This window comes from Pisolithus orientalis (genome assembly GCF_024613125.1).
Source record: "Pisolithus orientalis strain OTSU chromosome Unknown F5J12scaffold_19, whole genome shotgun sequence".
In the NCBI taxonomy this organism is placed as follows: Eukaryota; Fungi; Basidiomycota; class Agaricomycetes; order Boletales; family Pisolithaceae; genus Pisolithus; species Pisolithus orientalis.
This window is the reverse complement of record NW_026260800.1, coordinates 562,320-581,490: the sequence shown is the minus strand read 5'-3', so window position 1 is coordinate 581,490 and position 19,171 is coordinate 562,320. Positions and strand designations below refer to the sequence as shown.

The following is a 19,171-nucleotide window of genomic DNA, read 5'->3' as shown; positions in this document are numbered from 1 at the left end:
AGTCCATAACGTAATTGATGAGACCCTTCAATATATCAATTTGCACCGAGGGGGCAATATTGTATGTACTACTACGGGCATTCCTAAGTATGAAACGAAACCTATCATCCAGCCAACTCGAATCATCGCAGCCAGTTCCAAAGTCGTATAGCGAAGCGCATCATTCACGCGATCGCACTCTTCAGTTGAGTAAACTCTTCTCTACTTAGCCCGAGCGAGTCGCCTGATCGCTCGGCACCACCAAAAAAGCCGCGCAGCGCGTGTCTCTGAGCATCAGAGAACGTCCCGCCGCACTGCACGGAAAAGGTGTGTAGTATTCTGGATAGGCCACAAATCACGGTTATATCCCCCTCTGTAGCATGGAATATAGCGACGCGACTAACCTAACGAGATTCTCTTGGAATTCCGTGTCTCTCTCCCATTCTCCATCTGCCCCGAATGGTACGGGGTCTGCTAGTGCGGAGATCAAAGCATCCATCAGTGATGAGCCCTCGGACTTGCATTCCTTTTGCAATGCTTCCATTGTAGCAGCTGTAGTCGACGCTGACTCTGGATCCGAGGCCATTGATGCATGCGAGTTTGGGTGCACCGGCGCACTCGCACTCTGAGGTGTATGCATTCGGGAAGGACCGTCAAACGTCCCCGCAGTCGTCGGCATCAGCAGAGTGTTGAGGAGAAACGCTGCCTTGCGTCGAACATTAACGTCTGAATCTGTGGTGGTGTACGGTTGACAGCCTCTCCTAACCTGCTAGTGGCGACATACCTTCCAACGCAGTGCGAAAAGTAAGCCATCCGCCCGTCGTATTTAATTGACGGACTGCTTGTGCATTATGCTTGAGCAGGCCGGATAGTGCATACATGGCTTTCGAGCGGGTTTTTGCGGAGTTAGTGGACGGGGACAGTGAGGATAGTATCACAGGCAGCGGATCAAGAGCCAAATACTGGATCAGAAAGAGACAATGGGGTGAGAGTTGCCAGTAGCGCCACCGATGAGGCAGTCAAGTACTTACTGTAAGCTGGGCTGCGGGATTATTTTGTACTGCGGTTCCTATTACCCACAGAGTCTGCATCTTAAGTGGGTCCGTTGTGCTCGCCGTGCTCAAAAGACCATGCAGGGGTTCCCACATGTTTAGCTTCTTTAGATCTGCAAGGAAATTGAGATCGAAATTCGGTCCGACGACCGGCAGAACAGATGCACGGTACCGTTGGCATTATCGATACTCTCCACGAGCTGGTCAGTAAATTTTTTTAGTAGGGTGCCTCCACCCTGACCACGTTTACCCCCTGATTGGAAGTGCGTACCATTTCAAGGTCATCCAAAGCAGTGATCCGTGTGTCCTCGTCTTTGGATGGGTCCGTGGCGATTTGAATTGCTTCTTTCATCAGCTGTGCATCAGGCTTCCCTAGAATGTAGTCTACGAGCCCCGGGTCGACGTCTGTTCGTTGTGATGGAGCAGATGAGTTCCCCGAGTTTTCGACACTCCATCGTAGAAGGGACTGCATTTTGGCTAGAGATTAAATGAAGAAAGGGGATTACTAAAGTTACTTTCCAACCGCAGAGCCAGGCGATGGCGGTGGTGCTCAACAAGTGTAGTGCATTGATTGACGGGAAACTACGAGAATTATCTTCAGGGGATAAGATAGCACCTCGGCAAACCCAGCAATTGAAGCGGAGATCAAATATGTCTTCGAATAAATTTCTTTTGTCATACAGCCAGCCTGCAAATTGCCTGTTGACCGCCTTCGTGTGTGAACCTGCGGTGAGTCTCGCGTTCATATTACCGCTCGCATGATGACTGTCAAAATACCATACGTTTTACCACATTCCGAACATATATGTGGATGTCCAAATTGATTTCAGCCTTGTCTGATTCCTCCATTGGTTTTCTCCAGCTATTTATCCAATGCTGACATTTTATTTCTCAGATTGGACTCCCACCGCTAACTCGTAAGGATGTGTGAGTACTGTGCTCGTTTTCGTCTTTTCTTTTTGGTTCTTGGATGAAATTTATTCGATGGGCGGACGGAATGTTGTCTTTCTACCCAGTCTCCTGGTGTACAAATTGGAGATGAAAGATTAACTTGTTGAAATGCATCGATATCTGATCATCTTTACCGCTTGTCTTGTCTTGTCTCGTGTACTCATCCAGTCTGTCACAGAGATTCGCCTGCAAGGTGATATGGATAGCATCCGTTTATCTTTCACAGTTTCTCAGCGTTCTCTCCGCTCATTACCGCGATCTGGTCCGTGGGCTTACGGTAACGAGGCTTCCGTGTTCAACATGTTTTGCCTTGCATGAAGCGTCTGTGCTTCTCATTGGCTGTTCAGACGGGGCGGTACGGGCACGTCTCTCGCATGCGTTCGAGTGGTACACCGCTTCAAGAAGGGCAGGCGTAGTAGTACATGCATTCAGACGAATATTTGTAGTGTGGCCTCGAGACTGTCATCACTCTCTACCTGAAGTACAAATGCATAGAAGAGTCGCTCAGACAGTCGCAGCCGTCTTGCCGCAAACCTACTATGGATGGGACAGCCTAAGGGACCCCAGTCGAGTCACCAATGAAGTATTCTATGCGCCAGACCGACCTAGGCCTTCTGAAAGCAGTCGGCGAGGCACGTCAAGTAGTGACTACCACAGCGATCACGACGACCATTCCGACACTGGGAGAGCCCAGTGGAGGCGTATGGACTCGCACGGCGAGAGTATCCTAAGCGGCTTAGGCGACGACGAACACGATCACAGGATGAGAGGCAGTCCCGAGAGCCTCAGGCGCGGTAGCTCGCTTTGCAGGGTGGCAGAGGAGGATAATGCTGAGGTATCGCGGGACCAGGCATACGACTCCGACTATGACGCTGCTGACGTCGACGAGGCGTTGGAATGGGAGTTGGAGGAGAACGGCCTATACCTTGGTGGGTTCCCCTGCCAGTATACCAGTTTCGCCCGCCAACTCTCGAAACAGGGTCATACAAGCGATTGCTCGCAATGTATACCATGGTGCCGTTGACGGCGCTGACCACCTTTGTTGCGATCGTGCTCCTCCCGTGGTTATGCTGGCCCGGTTCAACGCCTTCTCGTTATCCTTCCTACTCTCCGTCGCCGATTCCGGAACTTGCGTTGTCCTCCGCAATGTTTAGTCTGGCTTATCTCCTCCGAGTTCCACTTTATTCTGTTTCCCTGCACCTGCTGCGACCCAGTTTCGCATGTCTCAGTGTCCACGTTCTTGAGCATTTTGGTTGTCAATCTCTTACGCCTTATGTCCCTCATCGTTCTCGAGGTCCGCCACAATATGAAGTTCCCCACGCCAACATGGCAAGATCCATCCTTCCGCACAGTTTGGTGGCTTTCACTGAACGTTGCCGAAGTCTTGGTGGCAATCGCGCAAAACTACCAGGGTATCTCTCTTTACCGAGATGTCATGGTTCCTCCAGGAAGGGAGCTTGAGTTCTTGGAAAGGTTAAAGCAAAATCCGTCAAGTCCGATACCGGCGTCTAATGGCCACGCTTACGATTGGAGGGATCGTGTGCGCGCATTCCCTGAGCAGCCTGTCGATCCGGAAGCTGAAGGCCTGCAAACTGATGAGCCGCACCCAAATGCAACTGCTCTCACATCACAAATCGATAAGGACTTTGACACACTCATGGCCGTCAAAGCCCGCGAGGAGCTAGAAGAACTTTATGGTGTCGCAGTCGTCGTGAGTTTTTCAGAGTTAACTGATGTCTGTTTCTTCTCCCGCTAATTGAATGATCACGACTTGCAGAAAATTCCAGTTTTCATTGCATGCCTGCAAAGGTTCAACTCTATCATCCTTTCTCTCGGGCTTAACCTTCTCTTATCGGCTGCATTTCTTCGGTCAACTCTCTCCATCCCAGCCTCAGATATTGAACAAGTGCATCTCGACGTCTTCTCACATTCTTCCCTTATCGTCGCATTTCCCGTTGTCTTGGTTATTCACACGTCGCTCGCATCCCTCTATACTCCCACCGTACTTCCTCGCATTGGCGTGCACACAGCTGCGTACGTGGGTGTGCTCGTAAGCCTTATGTCCTTCTTCGCCGGTCTGGCGGTATGGGGTGCCCTGTCATAGAACGATCGGGCCGGTCCCAGGAACCTGAAAATGGGTGACTGTTCCTGGAGTTCTATCGGTTTTGCTTTTATCGTTGGTTTGGATATACATGCATTTCCCCTCTTACTTTTTGGCATGCTACGATGCGACTTGTGTTTTCTTAGTATGGGACTTTGTATCTTGTTTCATCTATCCAGAATTTTGTTGGCACCTGTTATCCGAAGCGTGACCATATCATTTTTTAGTTCCGTTGCGTGGGTTATCCTCCGCTTGCGCCCCCCCAATGTGGTACTTTTAAAAAATTCAGAAAAGCAGTAACATGCGCTCAGCTGGTCTGTACCTGATGTCAACCATCGTATTTCTTATCCGTACAGCGATGTCCTATCCGGGAGATAAATGCAGTGTAAAACTGATATTATACAGGTGGATCTTGCAGTTGGTCCGTCATTACAGGTCCATTTCATTTTCACCAAAAAATCCCCCTGCCCAGCGAACCAGTGCGCATCCCCCTGCACCAGCGAGGAACGACCAGTCGAAAAGTCCCCCAAAGAGTATGTATTCTGGAAGGGTAGAAAGGAGATTGATTTCGACGGCATCAGGAGATGCGCTTGTGGGAGTGTCAGCGGCTGCTGATGGAGGAAACATGGTGCGGAGTTGAACCACTGTCGAAAGGAGGTATATGCCCTTGTGATGAAAGGATGGGGTGAGACGCTTTCACTGATCGAATGGAACAACACACCATCAGCTGAGCGAGGACAAGCAGCATCAATGAGGCTGACATGCTACGGGAGGTTATTCGGAAGACCTAAAAGAGACAGAAGAAGGCCCGTTCAACGGAATGGAACATTGTTACCATATGGAATTGCTCACTCTCATTACCCCCATCAGCACCACGCGGATGCTGCTGAGGATGATCACTCCGACAAGCGCCAGACTGATTTGTCTCGAAAGAGACAGTACATCTATTCCAGCTTTTCGGGGTGCGCCATCAAAAGGTAGCAGTGACAGCAGGTACGCGAGAACATGTGCGATTACATCCCCATAGGACGGTGAGCCGACAGCTAAGGATGGCGGAGATAGGAGGTTGATCGCGGACTAAGGAGCATGTGAGCAGAACGGACATCAGGTGGAGTGGCATCGGATGTATTACGCTGCAAACACGGCACACACAGTACACCGCCCAAGTCCTACCAAGCCATTTACCGCGAAAGGACTCGGAAAATTCTGCAGTCTCTCGATGGCGCTTGAGGGTGGAAATGCGGGATGCCATTTGCGATTCCAATGCTTGCAAGCCAATGATTTCTTGTTGTAGAGAGTCGCGGTCTGGTGGGTGGGGTCCATATGGATTCACACGTCATACGTTTCAAAAAAAGGGGGGGAGAATCGACTCACGGGCATCGCGCTTGAATGTCAAACGTGATGTCCATGTTTCATTCGTTTGTGGCTGGGTTGAATTTAGGGGGACAACAAGGCCAGGAAGCATTGTGGATGTCAAACCTTGGATGGGGAGTACTCATAAAGATCTTGCGTGCGTTCACGTAAATCAGACTTGACTCGTTCGAGAGCAACCTCAGCAGAAGCAATTGAAGACGGGGAAGCGATTGATCTACCGATATTAAATCACTGTTGGGAGAGTAATAGCACGAGACCACTTACGTCTTGCGAGCGAATGCACTCCATGCCCCATTGACTGAACCCAAACCTGAAAGAAGTCCGAGGATCGTTGTGCCAAGTACAACGAGTCGCGCGGTTGTCGCCGTCAGGGGGTTGTGTGACGTCAGATCCGGCGGAAGAGGAATGAAGGACAGGACAAAGACAAAAGCTGCGACGGGTAATAAAAATGTTATGGCACGGAAGTTGAAAAGGCTCGGTGTTTCTGTGGAGCGGATGGGGGTGAGATCTGCTCGGACATTGATCCATGGCACAATTGGACATACCCGTCCGGTAGGTAAGAAGCATGGAAAACGAGGCAGGCACCAGGACGGTAATCGTACCTAGCAAGAACAGAAGTGAAGCTTTCCAGCTGTACAACCTAGCCCTGGAAGATCACATGTCCAATCAGCGTACAACACACCTCCCCATGCAGCTGGGTACTTGCTGCGGATTTAGGACGCCAAACCCTTGGCACATCAGCATGGCGAAAAGGACGCAGCATTCGACGAAGCAAACAGAGAAGCATGATTGAGCAAGGGCCGAGTGCCACGAATACTTAGCTGGATTCGATTTTGGTGTGGTGGCAGATTGTGGGAGGCCACTGCTGGGATCCTGGAGCTGAGGTGCAAGCTGCTGCAAGCCACTGTACAGCCGCTTCTGCAGAAACACTCGGCAGACTGTGAAGAGTCCTATGCTGTAGGAACACGCTCAGAAAACTTGACACCCTGCTCGTGAGCACAGGAGACTGACCTCAGAGTAAAGACCACCAAGAGATCGACGGTCAACATGGGAGGTCCAGACAACGTGCTAACCCCAACCCAGTAATAGGGTTAGCTGAAAAGATATTAGGGTTAGTCACATGTTTCCAAGCCTGTTATTGGCGGACAGCCACTCGACTAGTGCCGAAGCCCCCGCCACGCAGCCAACACTGCACCGCGACAATGAATGAGCAAGGGCAAGGCCAGAAGGGCGAACCCACGGCAAGGGTAGACACCGAACAGGCATCAGCAACGGACCTCTCGTTCGCCCGTCCGACGCAGCCAGTAGCGGTGCGGAGCGACTCTTCTGCATCGAGAGTTCGTATACACTCATGACGTTTTCAGACCGAGATTATTGCGGCAGCGCAGCGAGGTGACCTTGCTACCATCCGAGAACTGGTCGAATCCGGAAAAGCAACCGTCAATGATAGAGATAGTCAAAACGTGTAAGTCTTCGACGTTCAATTACACCATCGTCATTTACACACTCCCCCCTAGTACGCCTCTTCATTGGGCAGCGATCAACGCGCAGCTGGCTACTTGTCGTTACCTCATAGAGCAAGGTGCAGAAGTAGATGCGGTTGGGGGCGATTTACAAGCTACCCCTTTGCAGTGGGCTGCACGAAACGGGTACCTCTACGTGATCCATCTCCTGATATCTCGTAACGCAGATCCAAATTTCATTGACACCCAAGGGTACAATGCTCTCCACCTTGTTACCCATTCATCCTCCGTCATGCCGCTGCTATACCTTCTTCACCAACCCGTTAACGTTGATTCTCGTGATATGCAGGGGCACACGCCTTTGATGTGGGCCGCTTACCAGGGTGATGCATTGTCCGTCGACTTACTGCTGAAGCACGGCGCAAACCCGAATCTTAAAGACGATGTCGGCCTGTCGCCGTTGCACTGGGCTGTTGTTAGAGGCAACAGAGCTATTCTTCGCCGACTTGTAGAGATAGGAGCCGATATCCATGCAAAAGACGCCGAGGGTCGCACTCCTAGAGACATGGCTGTCGAACTCAAAAGCTTCGGTGCCTGGAAGCGTTCCATGGAGGAGGGTGGTATGAATGAATTCGGTGTCAAGAAAGCAAAGCCTTTGAGTGAGGTAGGTCCTGTTTATTAGTGCAAAGTCTCCTCTGACGCTGGCCCTAGAGAAATACTCGTGTTGCAATTTTTGTCTTACCTGCGCTATTCCTCTATATCATATTTACCACCTTGTCAATCTTGCCATGGTATACTGGAATGGTACTGGCTATGGCGGAATTTTTCGCTCTTCATCATGTGAGTTATTTCTCTGCTACGGGATATGGTTTAATGTCTTCTCGAGCAGATCGTTACCCGTGTACTCTTGAACAAAGATTCGTACGTGGAGACTGTTAACCAAAGTCCATATTTCGCGGGTATCATCGCGGGTTCGATGACATGGGTTGGTTATGCTTGGCTCACAAGATTAGTTACACGTAAGCCTACTTACTGTTAAGTGCTAGGGTGTGCGACTTATTTATTCGATCAGAGCCTCCAAACCACCCATTCATCCATCTGGCATTCGCACTGAATATGGGACTTTGTGTGTATAATTTCTTCCGAGCAATTATGCTCGACCCTGGTACATGTCCTCGTCCAGTCAATGATGGAGAGCTCAAGGCTGTAAGCTGTTCCGTTCCTTAAACCTATGATCATATCATTAGCTTGGTGTTGTCGCAGATCATTGAGGACCTCGCTTCAGAAGGGCGACTTAATGGTCAAACGTTCTGCATACAATGCATGGTACGTCGTGGGTGTCGCTGCCGCCACTTCAGGATTCCTCAGTTATTTCCTCCAGGCAAAGAAACCTCTTCGCTCAAAGCATTGTCGTATGTGCGATCGATGTGTGGCTAGAAGTGATCAGTAAGTTTCTGGAGTTGTAGCTGTTTTTACCATTTTACATACCGTCCACAGCCATTGTCCCTGGATATGGAATTGTGGTGTGTACCTACTATGACTTCAAACACTCAATTTCTCACATTTATTTTCAGTCGGCTCTAACAATCACCGACAATTCCTTATGTTCGTCACTACGTTAGTCACGGGCATTATTCTTTTCGACTATTTGACCTATGAGCGTAAGTCCACCGAACCAACGAAATCTCGCCGCCCCGCTTACTCCCTCTCATACAGTCTATGCATCTGCCACCGCTCCGGACAATATCGCGGCTGATTGCTCTCCTATTTTCTGTGTTCCTGCAGCGATCGATTCCTTCCTTCTCTCGGTGTCGCTGTGGTCCACTTTGCAATTGACCTGGACTTCAGTTCTTTTGGTCACACAATTCTGGCAAGTTGCTCGCCAGCTTACAACTCTCGAAGTGTCCAACCTTGGTCGCTATGGATCCATGGGTGGTCGAGGTGGTCTTGCGGCTGGCAGCGGAGCCACTGGCATTCAAATGGGTCACCGTCACCACCACGCGGTGAACAATGACCGAGGAGACGAAGAGAGTGAAGGCGAGGGGAAACCCAAACATCGACATCATCATGTGGGGTTATGTAAAGCACTTTCAGCTCCAGGAACTTGTGGAGCATTTCTCCTCAACCTTGTTGGACTCGATCGTTTTACCCGTGGTCGTGCCGCTCACGGTCTAGCCCTCGGGTCTTCTTCTGCTCGTGCCCGGAATCCGTTCGACCTTGGGTTGGTCCGGAATTGTCGAGACTTCTGGACGATGGGGAAGGAAGTGGGGGTGGATTATGGACAGGTATACGATGTACCTCCTGAAGGATTCGAGGAGGGGAAAAGGAAGAGAGATGCCGGACGGGGCGAATTCGAGCGTGACCACGACGGCGGAAGTAGAAGTAAGAGCCTTCTTGCAAAACTTGGTTTGAGGATGACAACCAGTTCGAGCCGGAGAGGTTATGAACCACTCAGCCAAGTGTAACTTACTTTCCCAATGTTCGCTGGTTTTCTTATACCTTGCGTCCGGTGTGTACACTATCCTGAATTCCTGTCTTATGTAAATTGATCTATAATACCTTTTGTAAACCATGGAGTTTCTGCACCTAGACTATGTAAAGCATGCAAATTTGGTCAGACATTTTGTAACTGACTGCACAATTATGCAAACCCCAAGTCATCAGTGCACTACAGACAATGGAGAAGGCTTTGAACTTTGTCCCTCTCAGAAATTTTGTAATTATAATTTTAGAATCTAAGCTTTGGATTTTCTACTACAAGTTTTACTGTCTTAAATATTGTTGGCCATGTGGTGAAACTAACTAGAGGGGATGCTGTTTCCACCATCAAGACAATTTTCATCTAAATCTGAACCTGTTGAGTTGGCAATCATGATATGACATTGGTCAATCCTTACTAATCACAGGTATTACCACTATTGTTTACATGCAAAGAGATACAAACTCATGTGCTGCAATGGAAAGACTAGGCAGGTAGCTTGAAACATTCATGCCATCTATTGCCATGAGCTGTCTGACTCAAGTCCAGCTCTATGCGAGAGCCCCTGGGAATGACTACCCTGGTCCACATCGAGTACCACTGCCCCCAGAAGGTTGGGGGTATCCAAAGTAACAGTCTACCCTTTGGTCCTCTGACCCAGCCATCACTGTGTAACTTGATGGGTTCATTCCTCATGACCACATCCTCATATTGAAGTCCATCAAGAAGTTGTGCAGTGTCATGAACTGCATGTGAAGGGTTTGATGAGAAACAAACAAGGCATGCTGCAACTCTATGCCCCTCCAGAGGACAGCCAATTTGGACACCTCTCTCAGCATCCCAGACCATCACAGTCCTGTCCAAAGAGCCTGAGACAATCCTCTTCCCATCAGGGGAGAATGCAACTGAGTTGACTGACTTTGTATGCCCCTCAAGAGGGCTGCCAATTTTCACACCTCTCTCAGCATCCCAGACCCTCACAGTGTTGTCCCTTGAGCCTGAGACAATCCTCTTTCCATCAGGGGAGAATGCAACTGAGTAGACTGACAAAGTATGCCCCTCAAGAGGGCTACCAATTTGGACACTTCTCTCAGCATCCCAGACCCTCACAGTGTTGTCCCAAGAGCCTGAGACAATCCTCTTCCCATCAGGGGAGAATGCAACTGAGTAGACTGATGAAGTATGCCTCTCAAGAGGGCTGCCAATTTGGACACCTCTCTCAGCATCCCAGACCCTCACAGTGTTGTCCCTTGAGCCTGAGACAATCCTCTTCCCATCAGGGGAGAATGCAACTGAGTGGACTGACAAAGTATGCCCCTCAAGAGGGCTGCCAATTTGGACACCTCTCTCAGCATCCCAGATCCTCACAGTCTTGTCCCAAGAGCCTGAGACAATCCTCTTCCCATCAGGGGAGAATGCAACTGAGTTGGCTGATGAAGTATGCCCTTCAAGAGGGCTGCCAATTTGGACACCTCTCTCAGCATCCCAGACCCTCACAGTCTTGTCCTCTGAGCCTGAGACAATCCTCTTCCCATCAGGGGAGAATGCAACTGAGTTGACTGACTCTGTATGCCCCTCAAGAGGGCTGCCAATTTGGACACCTCTCTCAGCATCCCAGACCCTCACAGTGTTGTCCCAAGAGCCTGAGACAATCCTCTTCCCATCAGGGGAGAATGCAACTGAGTAGACTGACAAAGTATGCCCCTCAAGAGGGCTGCCAATTTTCACACCTCTCTCAGCATCCCAGACCCTCACAGTGTTGTCCCTTGAGCCTGAGACAATCCTCTTCCCATCAGGGGAGAATGTAACTGAGTAGACTGATGAAGTATGCCCCTCAAGAGGGCTGCCAATTTGGACACCTCTCTCAGCATCCCAGACCCTCACAGTGTTGTCCCTTGAGCCTGAGACAATCCTCTTCCCATCAGGGGAGAATGCAACTGAGTGGACTGACAAAGTATGCCCCTCAAGAGGGCTGCCAATTTGGACACCTCTCTCAGCATCCCAGACCCTCACAGTGTTGTCCCAAGAGCCTGAGACAATCCTCTTCCCATCAGGGGAGAATGCAACTGAGTTGACTGACTCTGTATGCCCCTTAAGAGGGCTGCCAATTTGGACACCTCTCTCAGCATCCCAGACCCTCACAGTGTTGTCCCAAGAGCCTGAGACAATCCTCTTCCCATCAGGGGAAAATGCAACTGAGTTGACTGACTCTGTATGCCCCTCAAGGGGGCTGCCAATTTGGACACCTCTCTCAGCATCCCAGACCCTCACAGTGTTGTCCCAAGAGCCTGAGACAATCCTCTTCCCATCAGGGGAGAATGCAACTGAGTTGATTGATGAAGTATGCCCCTCAAGAGAGCTGCCAATTTGGACACCTCTCTCAGCATCCCAGACCCTCACAGTCTTGTCCTCTGAGCCTGAGACAATCCTCTTCCCATCAGGGGAGAATGCAACTGAGTTGACTGACAAAGTATGCCTCTCAAGAGGGCTGCCAATTTGGACACCTCTCTCAGCATCCCAGACCCTCACAGTGTTGTCCCAAGAGCCTGAGACAATCCTCTTCCCATCAGGGGAGAATGCAACTGAGCTGACTTCAGCATTGTGCCCCTGTAAGGAAAGCTGGACAGCTGGCCAATCTTCAAGTCCTCCAAGAGCAACTTGAACAAGGGATGAGAATTTTGGCATGAACATTTTTGCTACCATGGTATTCAAAGGGGTAAATGGCAGTGCAGAGACATAAAGGTGTGGAGCACTGTGTGAGATTGCACTGCCAAAGTTGTGAATGAACTTGATTCCATCTTGTGCCAATGCTATGGTCTCTTCAAAACCACTTTGTGTCTTTGACTTGACATTAGTTGATATCAGACATGAAAACTGAATACTCACAAGCAGCCACATTACAGTGCACCTAAGAGCATCTGTAGCATTTCCCAACACACCAAGAAGGCTTAGAGCCTCTAGCCAGAAGAGTAGCTTTTCACTTCCAAGCACCCCCTCCACCAATTTCGCAATTCCCAAGTCAAATGCTGTTCTCTCCAGATGTTGGGCCCAGAACCTGCATGAGTAAGATAGATGGGGTGGAATATTTTCGTTGATTCTCTCTTCCAAACCAGCAACCTCGGAGTTACTGAAGTATGAACTTTCAAGTCCACATATATTGAAACGCAGGTCATCCGAAAGAATCCGCAATGAGGCGAACGCAAGGTTGTGCATGTTGGGTTCACCAACAAAGTATGTCTGACTCCGTGCAGGGTCAATCAGGAAGTCATAGAACGATGCATGTAGTGGTCGGACAGGAGAAGACCGGTCTGTAACGCCACCCAATAGCAGGGACATGGATTCAAGAATGGCAACCATGTCATGACGATCCTCGTTGGCAGGGAAGTGACTGCGCATCTTGCATAGTGCATCTATCTGCAGAGGTTCGAGGGTCGAAATGATCTGCTGCATGACAGAGCGGAATTGCGTGAGCGCAATCTGGTCATTGGGGATGGCATTCTTGAGAATCGCTTGGTACATGGCGTCCAGAAGTCCACCTGACCGAAGAAGCATGATATTGTTGAAGCGTTCCTTGACTGTTCCGTTCTTGACCGTACGACCCGGGTTTACGAATTCGCAGGCCAGACGGGCCCATTCAAACAGACCTTCCGCCTTCTGGGCAATCCTATAGACTTCGATGGCTCCAATATCCCGAAGAGGCCCCAGTCTTCTCATAATATACAGACGGATATCATTTTCCTCTGACGCCGCAGGGATGTCGTCCAACGAGGCCGTCTTCACATGCCGAGCGGCACTGAATTCATGCTCGATATCAGGAAATGGACGGGATGTTACGAGGATGCGAACATTGCGAGGCAAGTCAGCAGCCTGCGCAGACGCAAGCACCGACAACAGGCGCTTCCGCGATCGTTCTGGACCGCTTTCGTCCAATGCGTCGACGACGATGACCACATTCCCAACCATATGACCAGAGACCTCACACAAAGGTTCCAAGATGAGCTTCTGCCACTGCAGCGCGACGTCAGAGGTGGTCTTCAGAGAATCATCTGTCGCAAGTGCACCCGCTAAGGCTCGCCGGAATGCGGGATCACGTTCTGCCAAATCGCAAGCGATTGTCCTGAATATCTTTTCTTCAAGGTGCTCTGCCTGCCAGTCACGGGAAAAGCAAAAACAAGACCCGACCCCCCCAACGTTCTTAAACCACAGAGCGATCGTATGCGCAATAGCAGATTTCCCTTTGCCAGCCTGCCCACGGAGCCAGAGAATGCGCGGAACATTTTCATCGGTGTCATAGATCCAGTCGATAATCTCCGTAAGGACTTCAGTTCTAGTCCCGTCAAGGCATTTCTTAGGTCCAATTGGGACCTGCACCTCTGGCACGGCCCAAACCGTCCAAGTTCAGGTCTTCAAGTACGCGGAACGCATCAACCCGAACGCCCCGATCTTCGCGGCGCCGGTATTGTTCCATCAGGTCGTCTAGCGCCTGGATGTATGCAATGGAAACGTCCTGCGTCTCATATTCTACATCTTTCCCGGATTTCTTCCCTGATACCACGTTACATTAGGCTTGGGAGATGAGCAAGTGGGATGGACGTACAGAAGTCCTCTGACGCGGAATAATTCTTGATGAACTGCACCGCACCACTGGTCATCAGTGCGATCTTCGCGAAGGTTTCCCGCATCCCAGACATATCCTTGGGGGTAGTTTCTTTCGTGAGAAATTCGTAAACCTTTCTGATCGCGTCCAGCAGGCGAGACAGCCGCTCGTCTCGGATCTCTTGAACTACGAACATCTACGTTCGACTACGTAAGATGAAGAGTGCATCCAAGAATGAGAACCTACCTGAGAAACGGCTGCCAACATTCTCAGTGTCATCCGGGCATTGGGATGGATCTGGCGCAGGCGTGCAGTCAGCGGATGAACGTAGAGAAATGAGTGCCCACCTTAGTAATGGTGGTAACGACATGGTTGAAATCTCTGAACGGTTTTAGATACGTATCGGGAGGGCTTTGAGTCTCAGCGAATGTCGCACTTGCAACACCGGGAAGGAAAATAGCATCTTCACCGATATTCGATGTGGAACCCATCCTGAAAGTTGGCTCAATGGCTGACCTCTGAGTCTGTCCAGGGAGCCCATTCAGAATCTTTGCAATATTACAAGGGAGTAGATTACATACTTCATTCGTTGCAGCAGCCTGAAGGTGCCCTTGTTCTCTTTGTTCGTATGCACCCTGGCCAATATGTGCGTCATCGCTCTCTCCGGTGATGGAAGCTGGGCAACTTGGCTCGGACGGATGAGAGAATGACGACATTGGCCCTTGAGAGCCGCTGCCCAACGCTTGACTGTCAGAGGGTAAGTGCCCAGCAGTAACCTGGGATGCACCCTGTGAGTGATTTTTGGCCAATTGATATATACCATCGCAAGGAGTAATCTACATACCGTGGAATGGTCGAAGTTGGGTCGGTTCGTAACGCTAGTGCGACGTTTCTTTGACTGCTTACCGGACATTGCGAAGAAATGAGTAAGTCGACAGACACCATCGACAGAAATGAATGAGCGCCCTACTGAGGGTGGATAAAAGGTGGATGGATCCGCAGCGCTGAAGAGACGTTTCTTTGACCGATCGTTATCCATTGAGAAATGGGTATTTCGTATGAGGTTTGCGAGCTCGATTGGAGAGTGAGTGTCAACGAGGACAGAGTAACTTGAAGGGCTGTGGATGTGCAGATTGCTGTGAGGACCAACTAGCACAGCTGCCACGTGCCCGCAATGACGCAGCCGCTCCATCGTGCCTAGGTGATCACCACTCGAGCTCGAGGAAGCAAAAACTCGTACCTTCAGATCCGGGCTACCAAATTTCCCCCCCTCCGGGACACGTCCACTCTTATGGGAGCACTAGTTGAAGCAGCTTGAACCATCCCGAGAGCATCCTGGGTCGACCAAATACTTTAACGTCTCAGTAGCCTCCCCCACTCCTGAAATAACCTTGTAAGATCAACAATTGTCAAGTGTAATTACCATTGACGTTGTCACGTTATGCAAACCCTCTCACAGTACGATGCATCGTCTATGACCTTTACCGTACACAACAAGCTGCATTAGTATTGACCGGTGCGAGGCAGCAAACGGCGGACAGTGAACATGCCAGTAAAGTTAGCTCCGACGATTCATGGATCAATATCGACTAGTGAGTTTTCTTGAGAGCTTTGACAGTTGGTTAATATATACGAAGAACAGGTACTACTTTGACAGAGTGACAAACCTCCGCGAACTTAAGGCTTGTGCAAGCTTCTTACGATATCGCCTTCGCGAGCAAGAGAAGTACATTCGGGATCCACGCTGTATCCCTTCAGACAAGCAACCCGCTTTCGCATATCGACATGCTACTGAGCCTGTCTTCGCGTAGTACTGTGATCTGCTCATGGCTCATCACAGATATGGAGGGTGTATATGCCATCTTGCGCTATCTGCCGTTCCTCGTTTGAAGGTGGGGGGAATTCCAGCGTAGCGAACGATTGGTTCCGTGCACAGACGGCGCAGGTGAGGTCGTGGCAGTTGGAGCGGATGTCAAACGGTGGAGGACTGGAGGGTGCGTCTACCCTAACTTCGCACCAGAACACGCTTGTGGAATCTGACGGAGGGAATCAAAACAGTGCCCTCTGTGGGTACACTGATGGCATCCGAAGGAAATACATCAATGTTCTTGCTTATGTGCGTGTGCGTTCCCAGGCCATGGCACTGTCACTGAATCTCAAGACAGTCTATTGTACCTGTCCCTGATCACCTGTCCCATGAAGAGGCTTCGACGCTACTGCAGGTTCTACACCGTGTCTAACGCGGTTGGGTTAAATTACACATGACAGGTGTGCGGTGCTGACGGCGTACAACGGGCTTGTGAGATCCAGGTCCCCGAAAGGCGAAGACTATGTTCTTGCTCTTGGAACAGATGATGTGCCCACGTATGCCCATTCAAAAAAAATGCATTTAGGATATCGATGACGGCTGATTGTAATGTAGTTTCGCTGTTGGGATAGCTCTTGCGTCAGGTGCGAATGTAATCGCGACATCCTCGTCAGATGAGAAGTTAGGGGTAGTGAGGAAACTAGGTGTGCAGCATCGAGTCAATTGCGAGAAGAGCCCGAGCTGAGATGAGGTTGTCAGAAAAATTGTGCGTCAACCTTGATTTCCTCTACATTGGTAGAAAATCAAGGCTTCCTGCTTCGCAGACTGGAGGCAGAGGGTCGACTACGTCAGCGAAGTGGGCAGACCGAACGTGCTTCAGAAGTCTAATGTGGATGTTGAGGACTCTGGATGGGCTCGCATTATGGGCTTCGTGCCAGGGTACGTTCGCGAGTGTGGGTGGAACAACTGGCACTGACATGCTCAAGGGTGAACAAGAGATTCCGGTAAATACTGTCATCTAAATTGCTATTACATTCCACAGTATTATTGTGAGTTCCATTATGCAGTAAATCCGATCTGTTCTGTTGGATGACATCCACTCACAGTACGTGAAGATTCGAGGATATGAATTGCTTGTTCGCAGCTTGTAACCCCCCTCCCGCTGCTGAAGGCCTTATTTTTCTAACAGACGATAGACGCGTACGCTTAGAATCGCAAAAGCATGTCGGAGAGGTTGTTATTCGGGTACCGAAGGATTAAAGATGGGAGGCACGGTTGAAGGCTCCGGAATGACTTGTATATTTTTATATACTATTTACCTGTACATTTGACATCGAGTTTCCATTCAGAAACCCTGTGCTTATATGAAGGGAATCGAAGATGGTGAGGACACTGAAGTAATGCATGAGAACCAAAACGTGTGTTCAATTTCCTATCGTCGTTCCTATCCATGTCGACGTTTACCACGCGGCTTTGGAAACTCCAGCGGAACCTTGAGTAATGCGTGTTTCGTCTCTGCAGCACTGTCGGGAAGACCAAGCCTTTTCAGGTCCGCAACAGTGAGCTTAGTGATCTGGCATCCTACAACACATCAACATGTAATGTCCACTGGGAAGACCGTAAGAACATACCCAATGACTTGAAGAGCGTATTAATGCTATCCAAGAAGTAAGATTAGGGAATGCTTGGCGCAAGCTACATCTCACTTACGACTGTGTAGGACTGACTCAGATCTTTGGCTATTATTTCAGTATTCGTTGCGTAATCATCAACACGCAGGCACAGTGCGAACATGTGTGTTAGCAGCAGCGTCTCTTTCTGAGACGTGAATTGTGACCTATTCGACCATAACCATAATGTGTCAGCTTCTCCGGTACGTAGGAAGGGAGGGAAGCATTGACTTGGAAGACGTCCTTGCACTCTCCGTGAATCGAGACAACAGACCGTCTGCAACAACGGACGGCATAGAGGTTAACTTCTCTTGCAGAGAAACTTTTCCAAGATTGCTTTGGATGGCCAATTGCCGGAACAGCATCATATACGCGATGTACTGAAGAATCTTGCTGGTTAAGAAGTCAGCGGGCGACCTTTGAATACGCGGAAGACGCACATGTCAGTTTTGCTAGGAGATGAAGAGTCGCAGATTGAATGCAAACGCTGATTGATCCATTTGGATCTTTGAAAGGGAAGGAGCGGTATTCGTTGGTTTTGTCCAACGACCAAAAACGGAGCCTCAGATAGTGTTTTCCATTCTGTCTCAGGGATTATATTGTGGAGGGGATAAACTTCGCTAGGGACAGTAGCTTCCGCGTTATAAGGAGGAACCAAACGCGTGCTATCAGCCGTGGCCTGAGCCTCCTCTGATGACCCCCCTAATTAGGTTGAAGCGATATAGAGAGAACGGAAAAGCGAACCTTTGGACGGCAGAGCCTGAGTGCTCTTTTGTATGCTCTCCTGCAGATGATCTACCACAGTTTCCATGGCAGAGACATCGACCTTATTCCGCTCCTGTGCCTTGATGGCCAGTTTGGCCTTTTTGGTACCAAACGACTCACCCAGTGCAGCACGAGCTTCCAGCCGCTGGAGCACTGAGACAGCTATAGGTTCTTGGCCTTTAAGAGCCTTAACATCGCGTGTAAGGATGTGGAGAGGTGCCGGACGGATAGTGGTTTTGCCAGTTTTCTTGTCGTGCACGCCGACCAAGTACCTGTAAGAAGGCAGGTAAGGGGTGTCAGAAAGGTAGTATAGAATAGTAGCTTAGAGTAAGCGCACCGACATCCTGTAGCTTGGTTGGCCGAGTGGAAGTCGACGGAGTCGGTTTCCCCGGCAATGAGAGTGGGCAAATCAACGAACTCGGCGTCGTCCGCGTCTCCTACAGCTTTCGCATTGCCCCTGGTCTGGTAGCAACTGAATGTAGTTGATTTTGAGGGTTTGACGGAGGGGAAATTAGCTGGGTTGAGACGGTGGTCAGGAGTTGATCAGGCTTCCCTTGAACTATCATCAACAAGGCCAGGGAACCCACCGAGAACAGGGCCCAGTTGCGATTTAGACTGGGTGGACAGCACAAAGGAGGCCTTTGCGTCGTCTCCAGCTTCACTGCGCTTACGCTTTTTTGAAACTGAAGTGGGGGCCATTTGCCGCACTGACACAGGCAAAGTGACAAAACTGCCATACTTCAGAGGATTTTGGATCCCACGGCAAGTTGTAAGGTCAGCCCCCACATCAATCTATTCATCTAATTATTCTATACTGAAGGCCGTTATCTAGGCTCGGTGCAGCTCGCCCTACGACGCTGTACAGATTGCTACCATAGTCATTTCGGTTTGGGCCCATCGGCCAGGGCGCTGCGACTGCGAACGTGTTGCTTG

The 19,171-nt window shown here is 50.0% G+C and overlaps 6 protein-coding genes across 6 annotated transcripts; 3 read left to right on the top strand and 3 right to left on the bottom strand.

Annotated features, from left to right (window-relative positions):
* Window positions 1-21: 21 nt before the first annotated feature.
* On the bottom strand, window positions 22-1,663 carry F5J12DRAFT_839651 (armadillo-type protein). The gene is made up of 6 exons (XM_051746083.1): window positions 1,303-1,663; window positions 1,204-1,231; window positions 1,011-1,144; window positions 764-941; window positions 384-711; window positions 22-318 (listed from the first exon to the last, which is right to left on the bottom strand). Exons 1-6 carry the CDS (start codon window positions 1,501-1,503, stop codon window positions 165-167), a joined length of 1,023 nt encoding a protein of 340 aa, XP_051598939.1. The 5' UTR covers window positions 1,504-1,663; the 3' UTR covers window positions 22-164.
* Window positions 1,664-2,469: 806 nt separating this feature from the next.
* Window positions 2,470-4,086, top strand: F5J12DRAFT_913806 (uncharacterized protein; the record flags this gene model as incomplete). The annotated part of the gene is made up of 4 exons (XM_051749102.1): window positions 2,470-2,911; window positions 2,962-3,135; window positions 3,197-3,693; window positions 3,760-4,086. The coding sequence occupies 4 exons, from the start codon at window positions 2,470-2,472 to the stop codon at window positions 4,084-4,086; spliced, it is 1,440 nt and encodes a 479-aa protein (XP_051598938.1).
* A 124-nt stretch (window positions 4,087-4,210) lies between these two features.
* F5J12DRAFT_944173 (Abscisic acid G-protein coupled receptor-domain-containing protein) lies at window positions 4,211-6,063 on the bottom strand. The gene is made up of 8 exons (XM_051749721.1): window positions 5,999-6,063; window positions 5,722-5,931; window positions 5,563-5,671; window positions 5,458-5,509; window positions 5,216-5,388; window positions 4,936-5,160; window positions 4,805-4,870; window positions 4,211-4,749 (listed from the first exon to the last, which is right to left on the bottom strand). The coding sequence occupies exons 1-8, from the start codon at window positions 6,022-6,024 to the stop codon at window positions 4,513-4,515; spliced, it is 1,098 nt and encodes a 365-aa protein (XP_051598937.1). The 5' UTR covers window positions 6,025-6,063; the 3' UTR covers window positions 4,211-4,512.
* A 975-nt stretch (window positions 6,064-7,038) lies between these two features.
* On the top strand, window positions 7,039-9,584 carry F5J12DRAFT_169668 (DHHC palmitoyltransferase-domain-containing protein). Its single transcript, XM_051738218.1, has 9 exons — window positions 7,039-7,584; window positions 7,632-7,760; window positions 7,807-7,939; window positions 7,993-8,126; window positions 8,184-8,246; window positions 8,302-8,366; window positions 8,418-8,443; window positions 8,495-8,581; window positions 8,637-9,584. The coding sequence occupies exons 1-9, from the start codon at window positions 7,213-7,215 to the stop codon at window positions 9,383-9,385; spliced, it is 1,758 nt and encodes a 585-aa protein (XP_051598936.1). The 5' UTR covers window positions 7,039-7,212; the 3' UTR covers window positions 9,386-9,584.
* A 5,958-nt stretch (window positions 9,585-15,542) lies between these two features.
* F5J12DRAFT_783711 (uncharacterized protein) lies at window positions 15,543-16,954 on the top strand (the record flags this gene model as incomplete). Its single annotated transcript, XM_051742895.1, has 8 exons — window positions 15,543-15,588; window positions 15,889-15,990; window positions 16,131-16,218; window positions 16,265-16,360; window positions 16,419-16,494; window positions 16,603-16,742; window positions 16,846-16,852; window positions 16,910-16,954. 8 exons carry the CDS (start codon window positions 15,543-15,545, stop codon window positions 16,952-16,954), a joined length of 600 nt encoding a protein of 199 aa, XP_051598935.1.
* Window positions 16,955-17,247: 293 nt separating this feature from the next.
* F5J12DRAFT_722779 (Rpa49 subunit specific to nuclear RNA polymerase I) lies at window positions 17,248-18,937 on the bottom strand (the record flags this gene model as incomplete). Its single annotated transcript, XM_051741397.1, has 8 exons — window positions 17,248-17,384; window positions 17,435-17,460; window positions 17,503-17,640; window positions 17,705-17,866; window positions 17,914-18,163; window positions 18,218-18,510; window positions 18,576-18,753; window positions 18,826-18,937. 8 exons carry the CDS (start codon window positions 18,935-18,937, stop codon window positions 17,248-17,250), a joined length of 1,296 nt encoding a protein of 431 aa, XP_051598934.1.
* Window positions 18,938-19,171: the final 234 nt, after the last annotated feature.